This window comes from Leopardus geoffroyi, chromosome A3 (genome assembly GCF_018350155.1).
Source record: "Leopardus geoffroyi isolate Oge1 chromosome A3, O.geoffroyi_Oge1_pat1.0, whole genome shotgun sequence".
NCBI classification, from domain to species: Eukaryota; Metazoa; Chordata; class Mammalia; order Carnivora; family Felidae; genus Leopardus; species Leopardus geoffroyi.
This window is the reverse complement of record NC_059336.1, coordinates 7931058-7954104: the sequence shown is the minus strand read 5'-3', so window position 1 is coordinate 7954104 and position 23047 is coordinate 7931058. Positions and strand designations below refer to the sequence as shown.

General features: G+C 41.6%; 1 protein-coding gene across 3 annotated transcripts in view; it reads left to right on the top strand.

Annotated features, from left to right (window-relative positions):
* The window catches only part of DOK5 (docking protein 5), a 154053-nt gene that overhangs the window by 52470 nt on the left and 78536 nt on the right, over positions 1-23047 (top strand). For all 3 annotated transcript variants that reach the window (XM_045444170.1, XM_045444171.1, XM_045444172.1), the window contains one exon: positions 19947-20054. In XM_045444170.1, coding sequence (XP_045300126.1) covers positions 19947-20054 — 108 coding nt within the window. The remainder of the gene's footprint in view (positions 1-19946; positions 20055-23047) is intronic.

Below are 23047 nucleotides of genomic sequence, written 5' to 3'. Positions count from 1 at the left end.
ACTGCATTTTAAAATTCTTTGGGTATGTATGTTGCCTTATCAAACAGACCTGATTTTGATCAATTCATCCTCTTAAATCTGGGATACAGGCTTCAGTTTTGAGAATGCTTTTCTTTAGCTGATGTCATCTTTTTCTCAACTTGGACACTGTTGACATGTTGGGTGAGATAATTATTTGTCATAGGGACCTATCCTATGCACTGGAGGATGTTTAACAGCCTCTGCCCACAAGATACTGGTAACACCTCCCCAGGTGTGACAAGTAAGTATGTCCCAGACGTTGTCAAGTGTCCCCTGGAGGGCAATCTCTTGTCCCCGGTTGAGAACCACTGATCTAACCGTACTGGACTCTTGATTATCATCTACAGTCTTCTGTCATTTAGATATAGATATAGATATAGATATAGATATAGATATAGATATAGATATAGATATTTTACACTTTATTTATTTATTTTGAGGGGGAGAGAGACAGAGAGAGAGAGAGAATATGAGCAGTGGGTGGGGATAGGAGCAGAGAGAGAGAATCCCAAGCAGGCTCCATGCTGTCAGCACAGAGCCCTGTGTGGGGCTCGAACCCACAGAAATGGCGAGATCATGACCTGAGCCTAAACTGAGAGTCAGATACTTAGCTGATTGAGCCACTCATGTGCCCCCAGATATAGACACTTTTTAAAATCTGGGTGATATATAGTAAAAGGCCATTTCACAGAATTGTAATAATCAGAGATTTAAACATCTTTTTCTAACCTGTTACAATTAAATTAATATGAATGGTGGTAATAAAATAATAAAACACAAAATTGGGAAAAGAACATATATAAAGAGCAAAATAATAATAATGTTTATTGAACTTACACAAACCTGTTCAGTAAGTGCTAGTATCACTGTTTAACAGATGGAAACCCTTAAGCTCAAAAGGGTATTTGCTCAAAGTCAAGCTGATGGTATTTTTATTAACCTTGATTTATACCAGGCTTTCTATTTTTACAGCTTCAGTTGTACCTCTCTTCATATTAAATTTGTGATATAACCAACAATATTTTTATTTTTGATCATTATTTATTAGATTTATTTCTCAAGATAAATTGTTATTTTTTCTGAAGAAAGGTCAAAATTAAAAGATGAAAATTGAAAATTGTATGTGTGTGTGTGTGTGTATGTATATATATAATTTTTTTTTTTCTGAGAGAGAAGGAGAGTGTTCGTGTGCAAGCTTGGGGAAAAGGCAGAGAGAGAGAGAGAGAGAGAGAGAGAGAGAGAGAGAGAATCTTAAGCAGGCTCCACACTCAGTGTGGAGCCTGACAAGGGGGGTCAGTCCTACAACCACGGAATCAACACCCGAGCTAAAATCAAGAGTTGGATGCTCGACTGACTGAGCCACCCAAGCACCCCAAAAGACGTAAATTATATTTTTTATTGAGTTTTATAATTTTAGAGACAGTAAGTCCCTCCGATGCTGTTTTCAAGCAGCATGGTGTTTGGACAGCAACTGCATTACATATAACGACTTCTTTGGTAATCATCTCAGTTTTTGCTATTCTGATAATGACTTAGTTAAGTGTTACATTATTGTCAAGAGTAACTTCATTCCCTGAAGAATGACTCCACAAAGAAAATGGCCGGTATGGTGGGACTACCAGTTATAAAAAATGGACGGTTCTGAATTTTTGTTTTGTTCAGATGTTGTGGATTTGAGGTCAGAGTGTAGATCATGGTCTGAGAGGCGGAGAGACCTGATTTCAAGTGTTGACTCCATAATAAAAGGAAGTCTTAGTATGTCACATAATATATTAATATTAATATTAAGTCTCTGAGACTTATAGTTTTCACCCATATAAAGGGAACGTTAGTAGGTCGTAGCTCACACAGTGTGAATGACACACGATAAAGTTCTTGTAAAATAATTAGGTGCCCTACATGAAGCCAGCACTCATCGAAGTTGAGGGGGATAATGTGTCACAGATAATGTGTTGGCAGTGTTTAATACCACTCATGCGTAAACCAAACCAAAACCAAAACCAAAAAAACAAACAAACAAAAAAACCCCCCAAAAAACCAACACCAAAACTCAAAAACAAAAACCCAGTCAAACCAACCAACTTTGCAGATGCTGTCAGTTTCACATCAAGAATAGTTTTGAAACTCTGTTTTTTTGTTGTAAATTGCCCATGAAAATCTATAACCAATTTCTCCCTGGCCACCGAGGGTTCCTTCTCTTGAATTCTAGGCTCAGAATTTTTTACCACATGACTATCACTCCTCACCATTCTGCCCTTTTCTGGCAACATCTGTTCCTTGTGGGTTTTTTTGTTGTTGTTGTTGTTGTTTTTAAGAGTGCCTTCTCAACCATGGAATTCATTTCCCTTCCTTTCTTTGAGCGTGACACTCTAATTTTCTGTACTCAGCCCTCTCACAGAATGACTTCTACTCACTGTTGTCCCAATAATGTGGAGGAGTGAGTGTTGCCGAAATGTTTCCTTCTGAAAATCATTACAGTAACTTCACTTCATAATAGGCATTTTTTAGTGAAAACCCCTACTTTTTTTTTTTTTTTTTCCATAGTGGATAGATCTTTTTCCAGTTTGGTTAGAGCCTGTTTCTAATTATAGGAATGTATTTGCTTTAGTCTATAAGGGAAATAGAACAGTCTTGGGGTTCTGTGGTTTTAGGACAAAACCCTTGATGTTTGAGAACACTGGTGTGACAGATAACCACTAGAGTCTTTCTCCATGGCATACAAGGAATACATGGAATGCACACTTTAAGGAAAAAATATGATTTTGTCATTGTTTCTTTCAAAAGACTGCCTCTCGATATCGTTTTCATGTTTGTATGCTAAATAACTTGGGCTTTTTTTTTTTTTTATCGGTCTCTTGCATATAGATGTTAAGGCTTGTCTGGAAATGTCAGGTCCATTATGAAATTCTGGAAATCTCTTTGAGTTCCATTCATTTATTCACTCAGTCATTCAAAATAAAGAAATGAGAACCCAATGCTCCTCTAGGCCCTGAGGATTCAAAGTAATTAATATAAAATATGATTTTTTTTCTTACATTCCAGGGAGGAAGGCAGACCGTAAATATGCAGACAGATCAATGAGGGGGATTATTTCAGATACTGATTTGAAGTGAGCGTGCGCGGGGGACGGGGCGGGGGGGGGGGAGCGTGCTGTAGATTTGGGTGGTGGGAAGGTGGCTCTGAGGAGGTGATGTTCTGGTCGATTGTGTGTGCACCGATGGTCTCAGTTGTTCCCCTGACCTTTACTCTGAACCTTTATTGTCCCGTCTGTCCTCTTTGACCACGTGAGATGAAATATTAGCAAACTCGACATGAGCAGAGGCTTATTTAAAGCATTTTATACAGAGGCTGTAAAAAGCATTTACCTTCTGCTCTGGGACAGGCGAACACACATGCCTTTTCCTCTTCTCCTGCTAAAACCCCTGGACATTACATGTCAATCAAACCTAAGGACCTGAAAGATGGAGAAAGCCAGACAGGCTGGGACCTCAGGACGCGGGAGCAGCACCGCGATGAGTTTCCTGGGTTTTCTTCTTGCCAGACTTGGAGCTGGCATAGCTCGCCAGTAACCCAGAAATGCCCGTAGGTACAGGTGAAGCAAAAATGCCCCAGCGCAAAACCTATCTTTTCTGGCCAAAGGATCAGAAAATGAAGCAGCCTAGCAATGCAGAAAACCTTTAGAAAATAACTACTCTATGTTAGGCAGACACCACGGAATAGACTGTGGCCACTTGCCAACCCGTGTCAGCAAAGGCTAAGTAAGGATCCTAGACTTAAGCCCTTGTGACACTGGGTAGAGGAGTACAAGCTTTTCTTATACCCTCTTAAGTGCGGTACTTGAGAACTGTGAATTAAGCTGACAAAAAACTTATGGGAGAAAAGACATACCAATGTCATTGCTATTTTTACATGCATGGGGACTTCGCAGAAAAAGTAAAGATCCAAAGAAGTGGTTAGTCTGGAGTCTTATATGCCCTTTTAACAGAGAGTAACAATTTGGGGAGAGGTGACTAGGAAACGTAGAGTAGATTAGGGCTGTGTAGTAAGGTTTGACTCATCTCAGACCCATCTCAGTGCCGTCTGGTCTTCCTGGGACAAGACGCAGAAACATCTTTAAAATACAGGTTTATGTCACCTTTAAAGGGAAATTTACGCCCTGCTCTTAGGCAGAAAGAGGTAGGGCAGACAGCTTTTCCTGTCTCTATTGTTTTCCACTTGCCTTCCGCTCAAAATAATCCTATGCCAAAGTGGCGTATTTTAAAGTCATATATTGCGATCCCCTTCAGCTGTAACATGGGGCTCTATGAGGTGGTGTCTGTGAAGGCCAAGTCGGGAGCCAGGACTTCTTCCCCATCCGTCGGTAATTAGTACCCCCCGCCCCCCCATAGTGGTGTCAGTGGAGGCCTGTGAGAGAGTCAGGACTTTGACTTTCGTCCAGTAGTAATGAGACCACTCCCGGCGCAGTGTCCGTGAAGATCATGTGAGGACACAGAACTCTCACTGACCCAAGTGTAATGAAGGGCCCCCTCAGGCATCAACAACCCCAAATAGGGAAGCTGGGTTTCTACAGCAGTAACAAGGAAGCACACTCTACCTCCCACCCCTTCCCGTATCAGAGTGGGGTTGGAGGAAGCCAGCTAAAATAGAAGGTTTAATTCAGATCCAGAAACTTAAAACACCCAAAACGTCCACATTGCCACAACAACACGTACGTGGTGTACCAAGAATGAAGAAGACTTCAAAGCGTAGTTGTCGACACTGAGATGACAGGCATGCTAGGTTTATGTGGCAACGATATTTAAAGAACCATAATGAAAATTCTCCAATGAGTAATTACAAACATGCTTGAAACACACACACAAAATAATAGAATGTTTCAGTAAAGAGCTTCCCCAAAAGAAATAAGATAGAGAGGAGAACCAAGTAGAAATTTTAGAACAGAAGATGCAGTAATTAAAATATCTGCTGAATGGGCTCAACAGCACTATGGAGGGGAGAGAGGAAAGATAGAACAATAAGAAGTCCCCAGTTTGAACAACTGTGAAAAAAAAATTCACAGTTTCAGGAACCCGTGGAAATATTACAAAAGATCTAACAGTCGTGGCATCTGAGCCCAGGAGAGGAGAAAGAAGGTAGGACCAAAAAAGTACTCAAATCACGGCTGACAGGAAATATGGCACAAGGACGATCACTTGTCAAATGCTGAAGAAAGAGCCATCAACTCAGAAACTGACACCTACGAAGTATCCTTCAAGAATGAAGGGGAAACAAAACCTTCTCAGATGAAGGGAGACTAAGAATTTGTCACCAGCATATCTACTCTAAAATAATTAAAGGAAGATTTCTAAACAGAGAGGAAAGGATAAGAGAAGGAATGGCGGCACATTGGGTAAGAAGAAGGAACTCGGTACGCAAACGTGGGTGAATATGGTAGGCTTTCCTTCCCCTCTTCAGTTTCCTAAATCATATTTTATGATTGAAGCCAAAATTATAACACTGTTCTGGTGTAGTTCTCGATGTACATAGAATTTTTTTTTTAGATAATTATAAGCCAGAGAAGTCAACATGAGTAAAGAGTGATAAGGTTTATCCCAAAGAAATGATGACTTCCCTTCCCTCAGAACTCTGTGTGTGTTTGTAGCAGCTTTCTTAGAAAGACGCCGAGGCTAAACAAGACCCAGCTCTTCCTCAAAAGAGGAAGCCGTTGACTAAATGGCTCAACCAGCTGTGGTACATCAACACTGTGGAAGATTACCACCTAGATGAATCTTCAGAGAAGCATGCGGAGTAAAAGAAGCCCAACCCAAAAGGATACACGCTGAATGACTGAATTTGTAGAACATTCTTGCGATGCCAACACGATAGAGATGGCGAGCGGATTAGATGAGGCTTAAGGAGGAGGTCGTACAGGAAGGAAGTAGGTGTGGCCATCAAAGAGCAAAATGAAGATCCTCGTCTTGAAGGAAATGTTCTGTGCCTGGACTGTATCAATGTCAACATCCTGGCTGTGATACAGTACTAAACGTTCTCAAGATGTTACCTTTGGGGGAAACTGATCAGAAACATAGAGGATTTCTCTGTAGTATCTGCTGCCACGGAATGTGACTCTACTGTTATCTCCAGATAAAGACATGGATTAAAAATGAGAAACTTTTACATTTTTCTGCCCGTTCTCTTGGACTTTTTGCTTGCTCTGGGAGAATAAGCCCCAGCCTACCATTTGGAGAATCCAAGAACCACATGGTACAGAGCTGAGTCACCCCTCGCAAAGTCAAGAAAATCCGAGACTTGACTGCTCGTGTGTGAATGAGACCATCCATGATGAACAGACAAAGCCAGGTCAGATCGGCCATTGTATCCATAAGGAATGATTCATGGTTATCGTTTGAAGCTGCTAAGCTCTGTTGTGAGTCTTCTGCAGTAATAGGTAAGTGACAGAGACATTTCACCGAAGACCTGAAGGTTGAAAGGAGGCAGCCAGGTGAACAGCAAGGGGAAGAAAGTTGTGGCAGGTTCTCCTGTCCTTTGTCAGAAGGGCATGTAACATTTTGGGGGCGTGTCGTGAGTGAAGCAGGAAGTGGTGGGAGGTGAGGTCTAACCAGGTGGCCGCGGTTGGATTCTGTAGGACCAGGCTATGAAACTGGAACTTAGTGTTGGTGATTTGGGTTTGGCGATCACTCAAAGACTGCTCTGGAACTGGCTTTGGAAGCCACAATGAGATCATTTCTTTTTTAACTCCACCAAATACTTAGTGGGTACGTGCTACCAAATGACTTTGTTCCATAAACGTTGTCCGTGATCATTATCACCGCGTGCCAGGCATTGTGCTGTGGGCTGGGAGACCTAATGATCTGTCTCTTCACACTACAAAGTATGCTTTGTGGACTGTGCTCTGTGCACTGCCGTTTCTTCAGTGTGGGATAGGGCCTAGCATGTAGTACATGCTCAGTTAATAATTGCCAAATTTTTTTTATTTTTGGGAGAGAGGGAGAGAGACAGAGTGCAAACAGGAGAGGGCAGAGAAAGAGGGAGACTCCAGGCTCTGACCTGTCAGCACAAAGCCCAACGCAGGGCTCGAACTCACAAACCATGAGATCATGACCTGAGCCGATGTCAGAGGCTCAACCGACTGAGCCACCCAGGCGCTCCAATAATTGCAAAATTAATGAGTAAATGAAGAACCAAAATGTGTGTTGTCCTTGTTTGCATGCAGACCTAGATATAGTGAGCCACTGACTGCTCTAGAGGGCTCCCCAAGCAATGGAAACACTTTAAATGCACTAGTTCGGGGTGCCACCTGGGTAGCTCAGTTGGCTGAGGGTCAGACTGAGCCAAGCTCAGGTCATGGTCTCGCGGTTTGTGAGTTCAAGCCCTGCATCCGGCTTGTGCTATTAGCGCGGGAGCCTGCTTCTTCAGATCCCCTGTCCCTCTCCCCCACTAATGCTCTCTCTTTCAAAAATAAATGCACCGATTTATTCAGTTCTGAGAGCAGCCCTATGGGAAAGATGGTATTTTTCATTTAAAAATAGAATAAAATCTTGTCTATAAAGGCCCATATCTACAATGTATACATAACTTCCTATTCGTTATGTTTGATAATGTAATGTTTATATACGACTAGATGTTGAATAGGCATAACAAACTCACTGCATCATCAAATTCCACATCGTCTCTACAAACCCTGGTGGCCTTGCAGGCTTGTTGAGCTCGGTCGGGGGAGCTCCGTACTCCCACTTGCTCAAACTAAAAATCTTGGAATCGTCCTCGACTCTTGCCTTCCTGTCCCCACACCCAGCGCCGTCCGTGAATCTCGCTGTTTCTGCTTTCCAAGTAGATCCAGACCTGATTCTGACCACTTCTCCTGCCTTCCTCACTTCCGTCCTGGCCCCGGTCCCCACCCCCTTCTGCATGGCTTACTGGGTGACAGCCCCGAAGTGGTTTCCCTGCTTCTGCCGTCAGACCCCTGCAGTCTGTTTACCGTACCTCAGGTCGTATCCCTTCCCGTCCCACTTCTCATCATTCAGGGGACAAAGCCAAAGTCTTTCCCAGAAGATCACGGGACCTATACAGTCCGACCTACTCTCACCGCCACCGTCCCGGAATTGTCTGGACTTCCACTGGCTCCCTTGTTCTTCCTTCTGCCTGCGGGTGTCTCTGCTCAACACCCACTTGTTTCTTTGGCCTGGAGAAATGGGCAAAACGTATCTGCTCAGTTCACTCCCTCTTCTCCTCCAGCCCCTTCTAGGTGTTCGTTCAGGTGACAGTTTCTCTGAGAATTCCCCTGATTATCCCCCTGAAAATGCTCACCACTGGCCATTTCTGTCCACTTTTCCGGGTGTGTAATTCCTTATGACATGTGATCGGTGTCCTGTAAGACGCATGTGTACATGTGCATGTATCCTGTTGTCTTATCCATGATCTGTAAGCCTGGTGAAGGCAGTGGTTACTTTCCCGTTTGTTTACAGCTGCAACCCCCAGTCAGTGCCTGGCAGGGGTAGGGGCCCAGTAAATATTTGTCCAATGAATTAATGATTGATTTCAGCACCCAGTGATGCCCATACAGCAGCTAAGATTTTCTGTCATTTTTAAAAGATTTTTTTTTCAATGTTTTATTTAATTTTTTGAGAGCGAAGGAGAGAGAGAGAGCACGCAGGGAAGGGCAGGGAGAGAGGGGGCTACAGGATCCGAAGCAGTCTCTCTGGCTCTGCACGACAGCACAGACTTGGGGCTCGAACCCACAAACCGCGGGATCGTGATCTGAGCTGAAGTCGGACGCTTAGCCGACTGAGCCACCCAGGCGCCCACAGCATTTCTTTAGAACAGTTTGGCTTTTTTCCCTAAAAGGTTAGTTAAAAATAAAAGCTAAATATACGGTTGCTGTATTTGTGTTTATTTCCATTATCTCACCTTCTGCTTTTTATTTTATCCGTATTACTCCTTTTGATCTCCTTTTCTGTGTTGTCTTACTTTCTCTTTTCATTACGGCTTTTAAGACCGGTTTGGAAAACTTATCCTTCAGTTTTCTTTTAGTGGTTCCGATAAGTATTAGCATGCATTGATAAAATAAATAAATAAATAAATAAATAAAAGCCACATAAATGATTTGAAGTGCTTATGGCTTCTTCAGACAGTTCTTTTGTTCATCTTCCTCTTCCTCTTCCTCACTCCTCGTCTCCCTTCCACCTGGTAGATCTGGAGAACAGAGAAGAATTGGAGGGGGAAGTCAAGGGGCACATAACTCTCTCAGTGTTGGTTCCCCCGACACCGGCTGGCTTTGTACTGACAACCGGAGGGGTTCCTTGGTGACGAGAACATTTGTGGCGGATATTGATTCCATGAGAATTTATTTAAGTCACATGTTACTTGTTTGGTGCTTACTAAAATATGCATATCTGCATATTGACAAGTGAAGGTTGTATAAAGGAAGAAAGCCTCAAAATAAGGCCAACGCGGTAGGGAGGCTCTGGTTCTTGCATGTTCTGGAATGTCTTAAGACTTTCTTTGGTTTTTACCCACAGGCAACAGGCAGCCACAGGATGCTTTAAACAGCGGATCGATGTGGTCAGATTAGGGTTTTAAAGATCAGCCCAGAAGCAGGTGTAGGAAACGGAATGAGATGCAGCCAAAATGGAAGCAGGGAATCTCAGAACTCGGGTGACGGTTACTTAGGTGAGGGTGGCGGTCCCCAGCAGAGCCCTGAGGACACTCCAGGCTTTGCTAGAAGGAAAGTACACAGGGCTCGGGTTGCTGGATTGTGTTCAAAGATGGCTTTCCAAAACAGGTAATATCACGACTCTCATACAGATGAGGAGTGAACATGTTACAAATTCTGCTTTAACTCATTAGTTAAATGAAGGAATAATGCAGGATATTATGAGTAGTTTAAAGGGTAACCTGAAGACCCACATGTTTCTATATCTGGCAGCGTGAGATCAGGGTTGTTGGCAGTGGGGGAGGGAAGTCGGTTGAACCTATTCTGAACGGGACAGATGCCTCTTCCTGGACTAGAATTATGTTGCGTTTCTATGAGTTATCTACAATTTAGATGTAGAATAGCGCCCACAGAATCAGAGGCAGATAACCCTAGTGGTGTGTATGCTATAGAATGCACAGTTTTCCATTAAAACAGACATTCTTCCCAATAATTTTGTGTGTGTGTGTGTGTGTGTGTGAGAGAGAGAGAGAGAGAGAGAGAATGAGAAATAGTGAGGAAGGTCAAGTATAGCCCACAATCTTCTTGCTTGAGCCCCTGGGCCCTATCTGTTGAGTGAATATATATATACTGGAGTAGAAACAGATTAAAAAGCAGGAATAACCTACTTTTTAAACTTAATAATTTACTAATAGCATTTTCTATGGTATACGTACTGCTACAGTATCATTTTTAATGATAGCAATTTCCAGTTTACAGATATGCCATAATGAATTAAATCAATCCCCTGGAACATTCAGAGTGTTTCAGTTTTTATGTGGAAGAACCTTTTTCCCCTATGTTGGCATATTTCCTTAATTATTCCCTTAGGGGGAAAGTTCCTGGAAATAATGTTTCCAGGTCAAAGGGTAGGCATAATTCTGCCTCTAGAAAGATTGTGCTAATTTACCTCACCATCAGCAAAGGATTGACATAGCTAATTTATTGCCTGTGGGTGCTTTTTAAGTATTTTTAATCCTCTTTGTACAAATTTTATTTTATGATTAATTATCCTGTTCTTGCTGGTACTTCTCTTTGCAAGGAATTTAAAATGTACCTTGCTACCCACCGTGAAGTCTTCTCCCAATTAGCATTTCTTTCCTTACAGGTAAAGGTGTATGTAAATGATAGGCACAGAATCATGTTGTTTACTCATTAAAATGTTTTTCCCTTTATAAAATACATAATTCCGAACCAGCTCATTATTTTTAGTAAGCTATCTTGTAGGTAGCAGCCTACAAGTTATAAAAGATGCGAAAGAACTCCTTTTATACACTTCGTCTGTCACCTTCTGAAATCCCATAATGATAGGGTCCTTTTTAGGACTGGAAAGTTGCGACCTCCTGGGTGTCGGAGACCATCCAGGTCAAAGTTCTTGGGATGGAAGAATTTTGCAGACGCTGGCAGACAGGACAGAAGGGGAATTGTCTGCTTGGCTGATTCCCACCCCGTTTGGTCTTATTTAAAGGCTCTTCCTGGGGCGCCTGGGTGGCGCAGTCGGTTAAGCGTCCGACTTCAGCCAGGTCACGATCTCGCGGTCCGTGAGTTCGAGCCCCGCGTCGGGCTCTGGGCTGATGGCTCAGAGCCTGGAGCCTGTTTCCGACTCTGTGTCTCCCTCTCTCTCTGCCCCTCCCCCGTTCATGCTCTGTCTCTCTCTGTCCCAAAAATAAATAAACGTTGAAAAAAAAAAAAATTTTATAAAGGCTCTTCCTCTCGACCTCCAGACTGTATTATCTGGTACCACTTCCTGTGACTGTCGAGCTGTCCTTGGATAGTGGCATCTCCTTGACCTCGAAGTCAAAGGGGAGCCCAAGACTGTAGGAGGGCAGCCGGTTACTCTGGCCATGTGTCATCAGCCAAAGTGGAGGGCCGGGGGCTTCTGGAGAAGTGACTGGTTAGCCCCAGGTAGGCGACTGCACATGCCAGCGGGAAGCCACTTAGCCAACATGTTCATTTACTGCAGGCGTAACTGAGAACAAGAGGCTGGAGGTTAGCAAGGCAGGGAAGGCCGAGAAAAACTGAGATATTTCTAATGTAGTTAGAAATACTCTGCACATTTGGATTTCTGGACTTCAGTCAAGGATGCCGAATACTTAGACACTTAAGGAGAGAGCGTGTAGAATTCTTTTAAAAGCGAACACTTCTTACAAACTGCTAGGATACCTTCGCATCCTAGACTAGGATGTTAAGATTCCAGCTGCAAACACACTCCATGAAAAATTATCACTGGAGATGAGCCCTTGGTGCCGGGGACCTTAACACCACAAATGCAGATGTCACTCTGAAATAGCTAAGCTATAAAGTCATCATCCAGATGAAAGAACATATGGTTACAACTCAATTTCTCTTTTTAGATTGTGAGAAGCTTGAAAGTAAATTTCTTATAGACGGCTCGACCCTCAGCATAAGTTTGTGCCTCTCTAGAAGTCCAACTTCTCTGGGAGACGCCCGGGGGAGTGGTTAGGAGCTCGTTCTCCAGAGCCAGGCAAGCCAAGGTTGAAATCCTGGCTTTTTTCTGGTATAGCTTCCTAAGGGCTGTCGGGGACAGTTAATTGAAAGAACACACAAAAAGGGGTCGGCACACTGCAATGCATTGGGGGAAAGTTTAGCTGGTTTGAGGTGTTAATATTGACATCCTGGATGAGCAGAGTATTGGATTTGTTTTGGAGAGTAGGGAAAAATTGGGTTAGTATGTGAGAAGTGAGGCTAATTTAGCATTGTATGGCTGGGGGTAGATTTTTTTTTTTTCCTGGCTGCTTGGAGTTTATTTTCCACTTGGAGCAAGCCACGTAGTTACGGGTGTCAGGAAGGCTGGCATGTGGCTTGGAGAGTAAAGAGTGGGGCTTGAGAAGAGTCGACAGGATTATAGAAAGGGGGTGTTGACAAGATGGAAAACCGACCTTTTCTTCCCAAAGCGTTCCTTGACATCATAGAAAAAGATAATTGGCAAAAGCTAACTATATGCCAAGGCTAGAGATGGGACACTGTGTCTGTGCACGTGAGAGCTCTCTTCAGGACAGCATCCGAATTCATTGTAGAGTAGCGAATCTTGGACAGTGGACAGGACACAAAGTGTGGTGGAGGGCATAGGAGGGCATGGCTACTTTGATGCTATAATTACAGAGTTTGGTAGCTCCAACAAGTATCTGTGATCATCAAAGACTAAAATATTTACTCTCCCTGGCCCTTTACAGAAAAAGTTTGTTAACGCTTGGAATAGACCATAGAGACCTAAATGGTCACATCTTACTTAGGCCTTCTGCTGCTTCTTGAGTATACACGGAGGCAGTATATAATTTCCATTTCACAGAACTGTTTTGACCAAGATTTGCTTTCTTTTACCTTTATAACTGTCCATGCATCCTCCAGAAGTTTAATTTGTGACGCTGTTGTTCAACTCATTGTGTTGGACTGCTAATAGAATTAGGAACTCGGGGCGCCTGGGTGGCTCAGTCGGTTAGGCCTCCGACTTCGGCTCAGGTCATGATCTTGCGTTCCGTGAGTTCGAGCCCCACGTCAGGCTCTGTGCTGACAGCTCAGAGCCTGGAGCCTGTTTCAGATTCTGTGTCTCCCTCTCTCTCTGACCCTCCCCCATTCATGCTGTCTCTCCTTGTCTCAAAAATAAATAAACGTTAAAAAAAAAATTAAAAAAAAAAAGAATTCAGAACTCAAATTCTTAATTGTTTCAGCTGCTTTTTGGCACTGGAAATCTCGGTGAATTTGCCAGACTGTTCTTTGTTAGGGGAAGAAACTGGTAAAAGGGTCAGAGATTTGAAACCAGGGCTTAGCAATTATTAAGGATATCCAGTTTTAAAGAAAGGAAAGACAATGGGAAAAAAATAGAACAAATCATATATGGGCTGGTGACAATTAAGGCTGAAAATTAGGTGTCCTAAAACCACCACCAACAGCTAGCAAGTGCACACTAAGGAAATTGTCACATAACTGCTAAATCTCGTGTCTGTCCACCCAGGTTGTCAGAACTGTGTGATGTACTTATCTTTTTAGGTTCAGCAGTGGCTTGTGCGGGTTAACTGGTCCAAATCCGGGACTTGGAAGATATTCACAAAGCCTCATATTTTTCAAGAGTGCAATCGTAGATCAGCGTACATTCATCTGTAGGAGTGGATCTGACTTTGCTCCCCAGGGGACATTTGGAAATTTCTGGAGATAATTTTGGTTGCCAACTGGATGGGGGGAGTTTGACAGAGGCCAGAGATGCTGCTAAACAGCCACATCCTAAGTGTGCAGGATTCCCCACCCCCAGCCCACTATAAAAAGTCACCTTGCCGGGGCGCTTGGGTGGCTCAGTCGGTTAAGCGTCCGACACTTGGTTTTGGCTCAGGTCACCATCTCACGGTTTTGTGGGTTCGAGTCCTGCATCAGACTCCACGCTGGCAGTGCAGAGCCTGCTTGGGATCCTCTGTCTCCCTCTCTCTCTCTCTGCCCCTCCCCCACTCGCGCTGTCTCTCTCTCTCTCTCTCTCTCTCTCTCTCTCAAAATAAATAAATAAACTTAAAAAAATATCACCTTGCCTAAAATGTCACTAGTGCTGAGATAATGAATCCTTGATGCACAGGAGGCAGGATACTTCACCATGGGACTTATTCCGTCATCCGGTTTTCTAACAGTGTGTTTATCGTTAGGATTATCTGCTCTTTATGGGTAGTGAGAACTACACGTAGCTATTATTGTTGGGATACAAGTTTCCTCTTTTAAATAAAAAAAATTTAGTTAAAAACCAGTTGAAAGAAAAATGTTAAGTAAAAAAAGTACCACAGATGGTAAGTAGATGTGTTATATAAAATACGAAGGAGATGGTTGAATGAATTAATTTTACGGAAAAACGAAACCTGCGTGGGGTTGTTCCCAAATTGTCATCTTTTTCACAATGTCTGTGTGTTACTCCAACTAGTCACACGTTACCACGTGCGGTGAGGCCTATTCCATTCCCTTTAAACAATGCTGAGATATTTAGGGTAAGGTTTTAAAATTTTTTTTAAGTTTATTACTTTATTTTGAGAAAGAGAGAGAGCGAGAGTGAGAGAGCACAAGCAAGGAAGGGGCAGAGAAAGAGGGAGCGAGAGGACAGTGCGTTGTCCCACCCTGTGAACCGTGAGACTGTGACCTGAGCCAAAGTTGGACGCTTAACTGACTGAGCCACCCAGGCACCCCATTCAGGGTAAGTTTTCAATCCTCAGGTACCAGGGGCTTTTCCAGGGCTCTTAGGACTGAGAGTGTTTGGCGGTGAAGTTGAGAGTTCACCAAAGCTTAACAGAATTGTTTCTGCTTCTGTGTCTCTCTTCTCCTCCAGACAGCATCTCACTCCGCTGTCTGAGGCCACTTCAAAGGCCTCAGCGCCACTTGTGGGAAAGTACACATCTCCGAGGCCCTCATCGCGGAGCGTTTGTTGGAGAGCTCTTGGTTGGCAATCCCAAGTGGGAAGCATTGTGTTGTCTGAGGCTTTATGAATATTTATGGCCTTGGTTTGCAAATTACAAATAAAATACCTGGGGAACATGTTAAAGAGCAAATTTGTCTAGCCCCACCCCAGGAGGTTCTGAGTCAGTAGACCTTGGCTAATGTCTAGGAATCTACATAATTAACAATTATCTTGAGTGATGCTGGACCAGCTCTGAGAATCACTGGTGTGTGATGGAGAGCGGATTAGCAAATGGCCTTGATTGCACGATTATTCTCAACTTTTGCATTAGTTTTGTACCATGTGCTTGCATGTCGCAAACATCCCGACCTTCCTTTTCATAAACCAAATTCAGATTTTCCTTCTCTCCCGATGAACCATGATGCAATCTATTCCAATGGCAATGCCCCAACCAATAGTTGCGTGTGAATTTAGAGAATAGTATTTTTGCAGTTATTTGTAACATTGTCCTTACTTCTTAACAAAACAGAAGAAAAACAAAAAATGAAAAAACAGAAATCCCCTGAGGGATTTCGGCATGCTGAAATTGAGGAGTCTTTAGCTTGCATTCAACAACCTCTGGACATAAGCCAGGAAACTACTGGTACAATTGTGAAGAAAATGATCAAGTATGAAAGAATCTTAGAAGTGGAGTCATTCAAGAGTGAGTCTGAAAGTTAAGGCATAATTAGGAAATGTATTTACGTATCTTTCTTGGTGAAAACAGTTTTGATACAGTGGACGTATTTCTTGCATACCTAAGGCATGCTCAATTTCTAAAACATCTTCAGAGGTATGTACAAAAGAAAGGGGTTGCCAATAGGAGAATAACAGCCTATTTTCCACACCCTATATTTGGACAGAGTGACATTTATCCCCACTGTAGTTACAGTCTTCTGGTGGTGGCCAAATTTTAAGGGAGACACTTGTCTCATCCATTCTTCAGACATGAGTGAGATGTTGGTAAGACTTCTGTGTGTCAACCACACTACTGGAAATGTTAATTTTCATGGTGGGGGTCTTTACCCTGAAAAGGATTTTGTCTTTGAACTCTTACCAATCAATGGCTCTTACAACTTGGCTTCTTAAAGTTCCTTAGTCCATTGATTAGACTGTGGTCAGATAGCAACAGAAAGAAAACTGGCAAATGTAGATAAATGCTATTAGATTAGGTTGTCATTTTAAGATTTTGCTTAAATATCTCTACATTTTTCCATTGAAAAAATTTTAAGTGTTTCATTTTGAGATAATTATAGATTTGCGTCCAGTTGTAAGAAATACTACGCAAAGATCCTGTACCTTTTCCCCAATTTTACTGATTGATAACATCTTCAAAGCTATCGTGCAACATCATAGCCAAGATATTGACATTAACACGGTCAAGATGCAGGACAATACCATTGCTGCAGGGATCCCTTATGTTCCCCTTTTGTCGACAAAGCTACTTCCCGTCCCCAACCCCTGACAATCATGGATCTGTTTTCCATTTCTGTCATTTTGTCATTAAAAAATGCTATAAATGCGGTCCGACAGTACGTAACCTTTTGGATTTCACTCCCCTCCGCCCCCCCCCCCCCACCTGCTCAGCATCATTATCTGAAGACTCATTCAAATTGTTGCAACATTGCTAGTTAAATTGTTTTTATAGCTAAGAAGTGCTCCATGATATGGATGTACCACATTAGCACGTTGAAGAATATATGGGTGCTTCCAGTTTTGTGCTGATACAGATCAAGCTACTATGAACATTTATGTTCAAATTGTGTGTGTGTGTGTGTGTGTGTGTGTGTGTGTGTGTGTGTGCGTGCGCGGGGGTGGGAGGATGGGGGGTGGGGGGGGGCAGGGCGGGGATGTTTGCATTTCCCTGGGATGGATTCTTAAGAAAGCAACGGTGGGTCATGTTGCTTGTTTAGTTTTTAAAGAAACTGCCCAGCTGTGTTTCAAAGTTCCTGTATCATTCTACATTCTCACCAGGAAAGTATGAGACACCTAATTTCTCCATATCCTTTTCAGCATTTGGTTGGTGGTATTATCGTTTTTTTTAATTTCAGCCAATCTGAGAGATGTGTAGTGATATTTCACTGTGGTTTTAATTTACATTTACCTGATGACTAATGATATTGAACATTTTTTCATGTGCTTCTTCATCATCTGTGCTTCCTTATTGGTGAAATGTATGTTTATAAACATTTTTTTTAACTTCTGTTTTGTAATTGGATTGTTTGGTTCTTTACTATTGAATTTTAAGAGTTCTTTATATATCTAGATACTAATCCTTTGTCAGATATGCAGTTTGCAAATATTTCCTCCCATTCTGTAACTTGTCTTTTCATCCTCTTAACAGTTTTTCACAGAGCAAAAATTTTAAGTTTTGAGGAAGCACAAATTGGCAAGCTTTTCTTTTATGGATTGTGCTTTTGGTATGCAGTCTAAGAATTCTTTGTCCAGATGATGATCCCAAACACTTTTTTCCCCTAAAGTTTTATAGTTTTGTTTTATATTTAAGTCCATTTGAGTTTATTTTTGTTTAAGGTGATTGTTTTAGGTTAAGGTGTTTGTGTGTGTGTGTGTGTGTGTGTGTGTGTGTGTGTGTATGTGTGTGTGTACTTTTTTTTTTTATTCCTATGGATGTTCAATTATTCCAGTGCCATTTGTTTGAAAGTGTACCTTTCTCCACTAAATTGCTTTTCCACTTCTGTCTCCATGTTTTTACATCTCTTGATAAGTTCAGTGACTGTGCAAGATGAAAGCCAATAACTGATTTTAATTGCACTATTTTACTGATACCTCTGGATATTTAGGAAGTAACAGTTCTCTTTCATTTAATTTGCAATATTAATTTTTATTAAACACAACAAAAACAAGCCAAAAAACCCCACTTTTATGCACTTTCTCATGTCATTGGAAATTCCTTCTGAAATTTGTTTCAAATGAAATACCTATGTTATCCTTATAGATAGATAACATACACATTATTGGTGGCACATAGTGTATTATATATATTATGTGTATTATTCATATTATGACATTTTAAATATAATGACTATGTTATCTTAAAGATGCATACCTCGATATTATATCTTATATGATATTAGGTACTCCATACTTATTATATGTAATAGAAGTACTATAATTAACCTTGCCTTTCGTTATTGTTGAGGAGTTAGTGGTTTCTATTTATTGTTATTATAAATAATAATGCTAGGATTATATTATACATTCAGCAGGCTGAGGCACACATCTTATCCTCTGTGTTCAGAGCAAAACTTCAAAGTGGAGTGGATTTCATTTTCTTTTTACTATCCCAAACAGAACGATTAATGAATGTTTAGTTCACCCAGTGAGCAGAAAGAAATGGAATCTTCAGCACTGAGGATAAATAGTAGCAAACCTGAATTCTTCATTCATCTGCCAGTTACTAATAAAATAGTAGAAGGCATTTTCAATGGAGTATGGTTTGAATGACCAAATGTTTTATGTGGACTTTTTTTCTTCTTACTAGCTCCAAGGTTCTTAAACTTCATAGTGCATAAAATTCATTTATGGGTTGACTATACAAAACCACCTAAATATGGTACATACTTAGAAGATGATTTAAGGATCAGGGAGATAACTGTGATTGAATAGTTACCCACCTGTCTGCACTGGAATGCAGAATTCCTCCTTCAGTGTTGGCCTGCATTTGGGCTCTTTCGTTAGGATAGATTCTTACTCTCTTTAGGTTCTTTATATCTGTTGTCAAATTGCCTTTAGAGGTCACCAGCAGAGTAGAAGAGTGCCACTGAGATCTCTTCCATCAGTGAATATTACGATGAATATGAATCCTTATTAATTTTTAGGTTAAAACATCTCATTTTATTTTGCTTTTGGAGAACGTTATTGTTCGTATACTCATTAGCTCTTTGCACTTTCCTCTCTCTGGCATGACTAATATTTTGGTGTCTCGTTTAGTAGATACTGGTTGTTTTAATCAGGGAAGCTTTGGTTGCTAGAATCAGAACTCCATTCAGCCTCTGTCAATTAAGAGTGCTGTTGACGGTGGGGAAGATGATTTCTAAGAAAATCAAGGGAAGGGCTAGATCACAAAGTCAGCAGCAGAAAGATGACAGAGAACTAAAATGTCTCTTCTGCCTGGAGTAGAAATCACCTAGTTCTCTGGGCCAGGTTCCACTGCCTACCTGTTAGGCACATGATCCAACATGGTCACCAACCTCAGTTTATAACCTACGAGTATTGACCTCTTAACTCAGACTGGTCTTCAGTCTGAGTAATCTTTGAGCCTCTGGGTTGGATTTTCTGAGGGAGAATCTGGTTGGTGTTAATCAGTCATTTATTAGTTAGTCCAGTGTCTGGCCCACTCCTGACCATCAGTTGTGAGGATTGTCATATGACATATAAGGGCTTTCTGTTGGACTGTCAGTGAAACCTTCAGCATATATTGGGCCTATGAGTTCCATATTTAATTGCATTTGAAATGAGAGCATGTGCCATGAATACCTATGTTATTTGCGCTGATTTGAGATTTTTATCTCTGGGACTTTTCCTGAAATGTTTCTACTGATACTGTTATTGAAATGTTAAGAAATTTGCTTTCAAATACTCATTTTCATTTGATTCCAGTAAATGAATGACATAATACACCTGTTGTGGAAACAATTTCGGGTTTAAAATTTTTATTTTCCCAAAGTAGCATCACACTTACGGCTTATGAATACTTTACAGGTGCAAACATCAAAGAGAAAACATTTAAATGCAAATGTAAGTGATATCTGAGTCACTGATGCTGAACTCTGTCTTTGTATTTCCTTCCAGATATATCAGCGATGCTGGCTAGTATTCAAGAAAGCTTCAAGCAAAGGTCCAAAAAGACTGGAGAAATTTTCTGATGAACGTGCTGCATATTTTAGGTGTTACCATAAGGTAAAACTTGATTGTTGTAACTTTCTAGAAATCTGTTCAGAAGTAGGTAAACTTGAGTTCATTGAATCTGAAAACTTGTCAAGATTATTTAACAAAGGTGCAAATAAGGCTTTTCCCAAGGACAAAACATCTTTAAGTTACTATCTACTTGTTAATTGTTTAAAGTAATTGACTAATGTAAAGTCACTCTTCTGGTTTCCTACTATTTGTTGTTGTTTTCCAATCTCTACTGTAGAATTTACCAAGTTCTTTTGTAAATGCTCGATTTGCATAGTAAACTCAACTCCCAATGTTGAAGCCCCTTTAGGGTGCTTTTAGCTCATCTAGTGCCCTGATGCAGATTAGATCCTCATTCAGTGATGTGGAGGGAGGAGAGGAACCTGGAAAATGGGTTGGTGAAGGAAGAGGAAGTTCTACTCATTAGTTTTTTAAGCTTGATGACTAAATTTAATTCAGACTTGCAGTTTATCTTTTGTTCGTTCTTACTTTTTTTAAGTTTATTTATTTATTTTGAGAGAGAGAGTGAGCAGGGGAAGGGCAGAGAGAGAGGGAGAGAATCCCAAGCAGGCTCCACACTGTCAGTGCAGAGCCCGATGCAGGACTCGAATTCACAAACTATGAGATCACGACCTGAGCTGAAACCAAGAGTTGGATGCTCAACCAACTGAGCCACCCGAGAACCCCCAGATCTGCATTTTAAATAGTGGTAGTGAGGTCTCCTCACTAAAAATAGTAATCGTGTATTAAAATACATACTTCAGAAGTAGCAAGTGAAGGAAAATACAAGGCATACTTGGATTTATGAATTAGGCCTGTCTTTCCCTCCACAGGGCAATGTTCTTCATGGCCCTTGTTAATGGGCAGCCTCTGTATTTTCTCTTTTCATGAAAATATGTAAAAAAAAAAAATGCATGGTTAACTTCCTTTTCCCCAAGGGGCTGGTTATTTCCATGTTAGGAAAATACTATTCTTGTCTACAGAGGAATTATGTTTATTGTTGTGATAGAGCATTTTAATTGTTGTAGTTTTCTATCTTGAGATTCTTTTCCTTTTTTGGTGAGCTTTTATCGGGAGTGAGTCTACTTGCCATTTAAAATTTTATGTGCAACCAGTAGATTCATTAGCACAGAAATTTGGGTAGGTGAAGGAGAGTGGATAATCTTCCCTTTTTTATGCAAATTCTCCACAGGTGATGACTTTACAAGATCTTATTAAGGGCCTATGTTGACACCTTGGTTTATCCAATAACGAAAAGCCATAGGGCAAGCTGTATTCCTTCTCAATTTAGAGAAATAAAGCATGTGCTTTATAGGCACATCTGTACATACATAAGGAAAGAAAAAGCACAGAGCAAGACTTTGGGATAAGTAGGGAAAGGAGTCAACAGTAGCATTTTCCATGTGTTCCATTTCCTCACCATCTCATTACAGAGTTCCGTATTCCAAGGTCAACTTCATTCCCAGCCTACATTCTCTATAAGGGAGAACAGAAGGAAACCTCTTTATGAACCTGGAATTTCCCCCACCATTTATGTTCCATATGCCAGATATTTCCACTATTTCGGATAATGGTTTTTGTCCTTAGGCAAGAGTTGTTGAGTTGCAAATCTATTAGTTAGGAGCAGTGATCCTTGAAGCCATTGATAGCATACCTTTGAATGCTGGCAAATAATCTTGAGCCAATCTCACAATTTCTGGAACGCCAGAAGCTACTGGTGTCCAGACATTTTGGACCAGATGTATTAGGTCCCAGTTATTCCACATGTATCCATTGTCTACCTAAAAACAAGATGGCGAACAATGATACAGAAATGGATTGCTTCATTTTCACTTGAGAGGCCTTGCCTTAAAGGAAACTCAGAATGCCCAAGGCGGGGTTTGGTTTAGCTATAGGACAAAAGCAGAGTCTTTTCCATTTTTTCCCTTCCTTAACTGGCACTGATGCCTTCTCTCCACCTTTCAGATCATCAGACCCTGGTGACCAGATGCCCTACCATGGTTGACTGTTTTCTTTATCATTCTTCATTATAATTAACAAGATTATCTAAAGGCCTCATCTCCTAGCTGGCCAGAAGTTGTGGTTATGCCTCAGCCTTCTCTTGAGAACCTCAGCCTGTCTGTAACTTTACAATCCAGCATCTGCCAGCGTATGGTAGAATGTTTATGTTGCCCCAAAATTCATGTGTTGAAGCCTAGCCCCCAATGTGATGGTGTTTGGAGATGGGGCCTTTGGGAGGTGGTTAGCTCATGAGGGTAGAGCCCTCATGATTTGAATTAGTGCTCTTATAAAAGTGACCCCAAGGAGTTGCCTCCTTCCTTCTTCCATGTGAGGACACAGCCATCCGTGAACCAGGAAGTGGGGTCTCGCCAGACACTGAATCTGCCGGTGCCTCTCCATTGGGCTTCCCAGCCTCTAGAGCTGTGAGAAGCAAGTTTCTGTTGTTCACAAGCCACTCCATCTGTAGGAATTTGTTACAGCAGCCCAGAAGGACTAAGACACCATCCGACTCTTGTCCTGTCTAGTTATTGTGTGTGACCGCTAATGTTGATCAGTGCTTTCTTGTTTTGGTAGAGTTCCAGATACAGCCAGAACTACCTGATTCCTCACCATTCCCTATGCTTAATGTAGAAAAATAAAGAAATAGGCTATGCTTTGCTTACAGACCTTCCCATGCCTAAGAGAAGAAAGAGGACGAGTGAGGAATACTTTATAGGAACTCCCCAAATCCAATTGGTCAGCAAGTGGTGTTGGCTCTGTGTTCAACATGCATAGACTCCAGACGTTCTCACAACCATGTTGCTACCACTGTGGTCTAAGCCATGGGGCTCCCTAATGCCCGGCCCTCTAGAGTCTATTCAAAATATCACATCACGGTACTCCAGGTAAAACCCTCAGCCAAGTCTTCATTTTTGTTTTTGTTTAAAAAAAATTTTTTTTAATGTTTATTTATTTTTGAGGGAGGGAGAAAGAGATCATGGGTGGGGGAGGGGCAG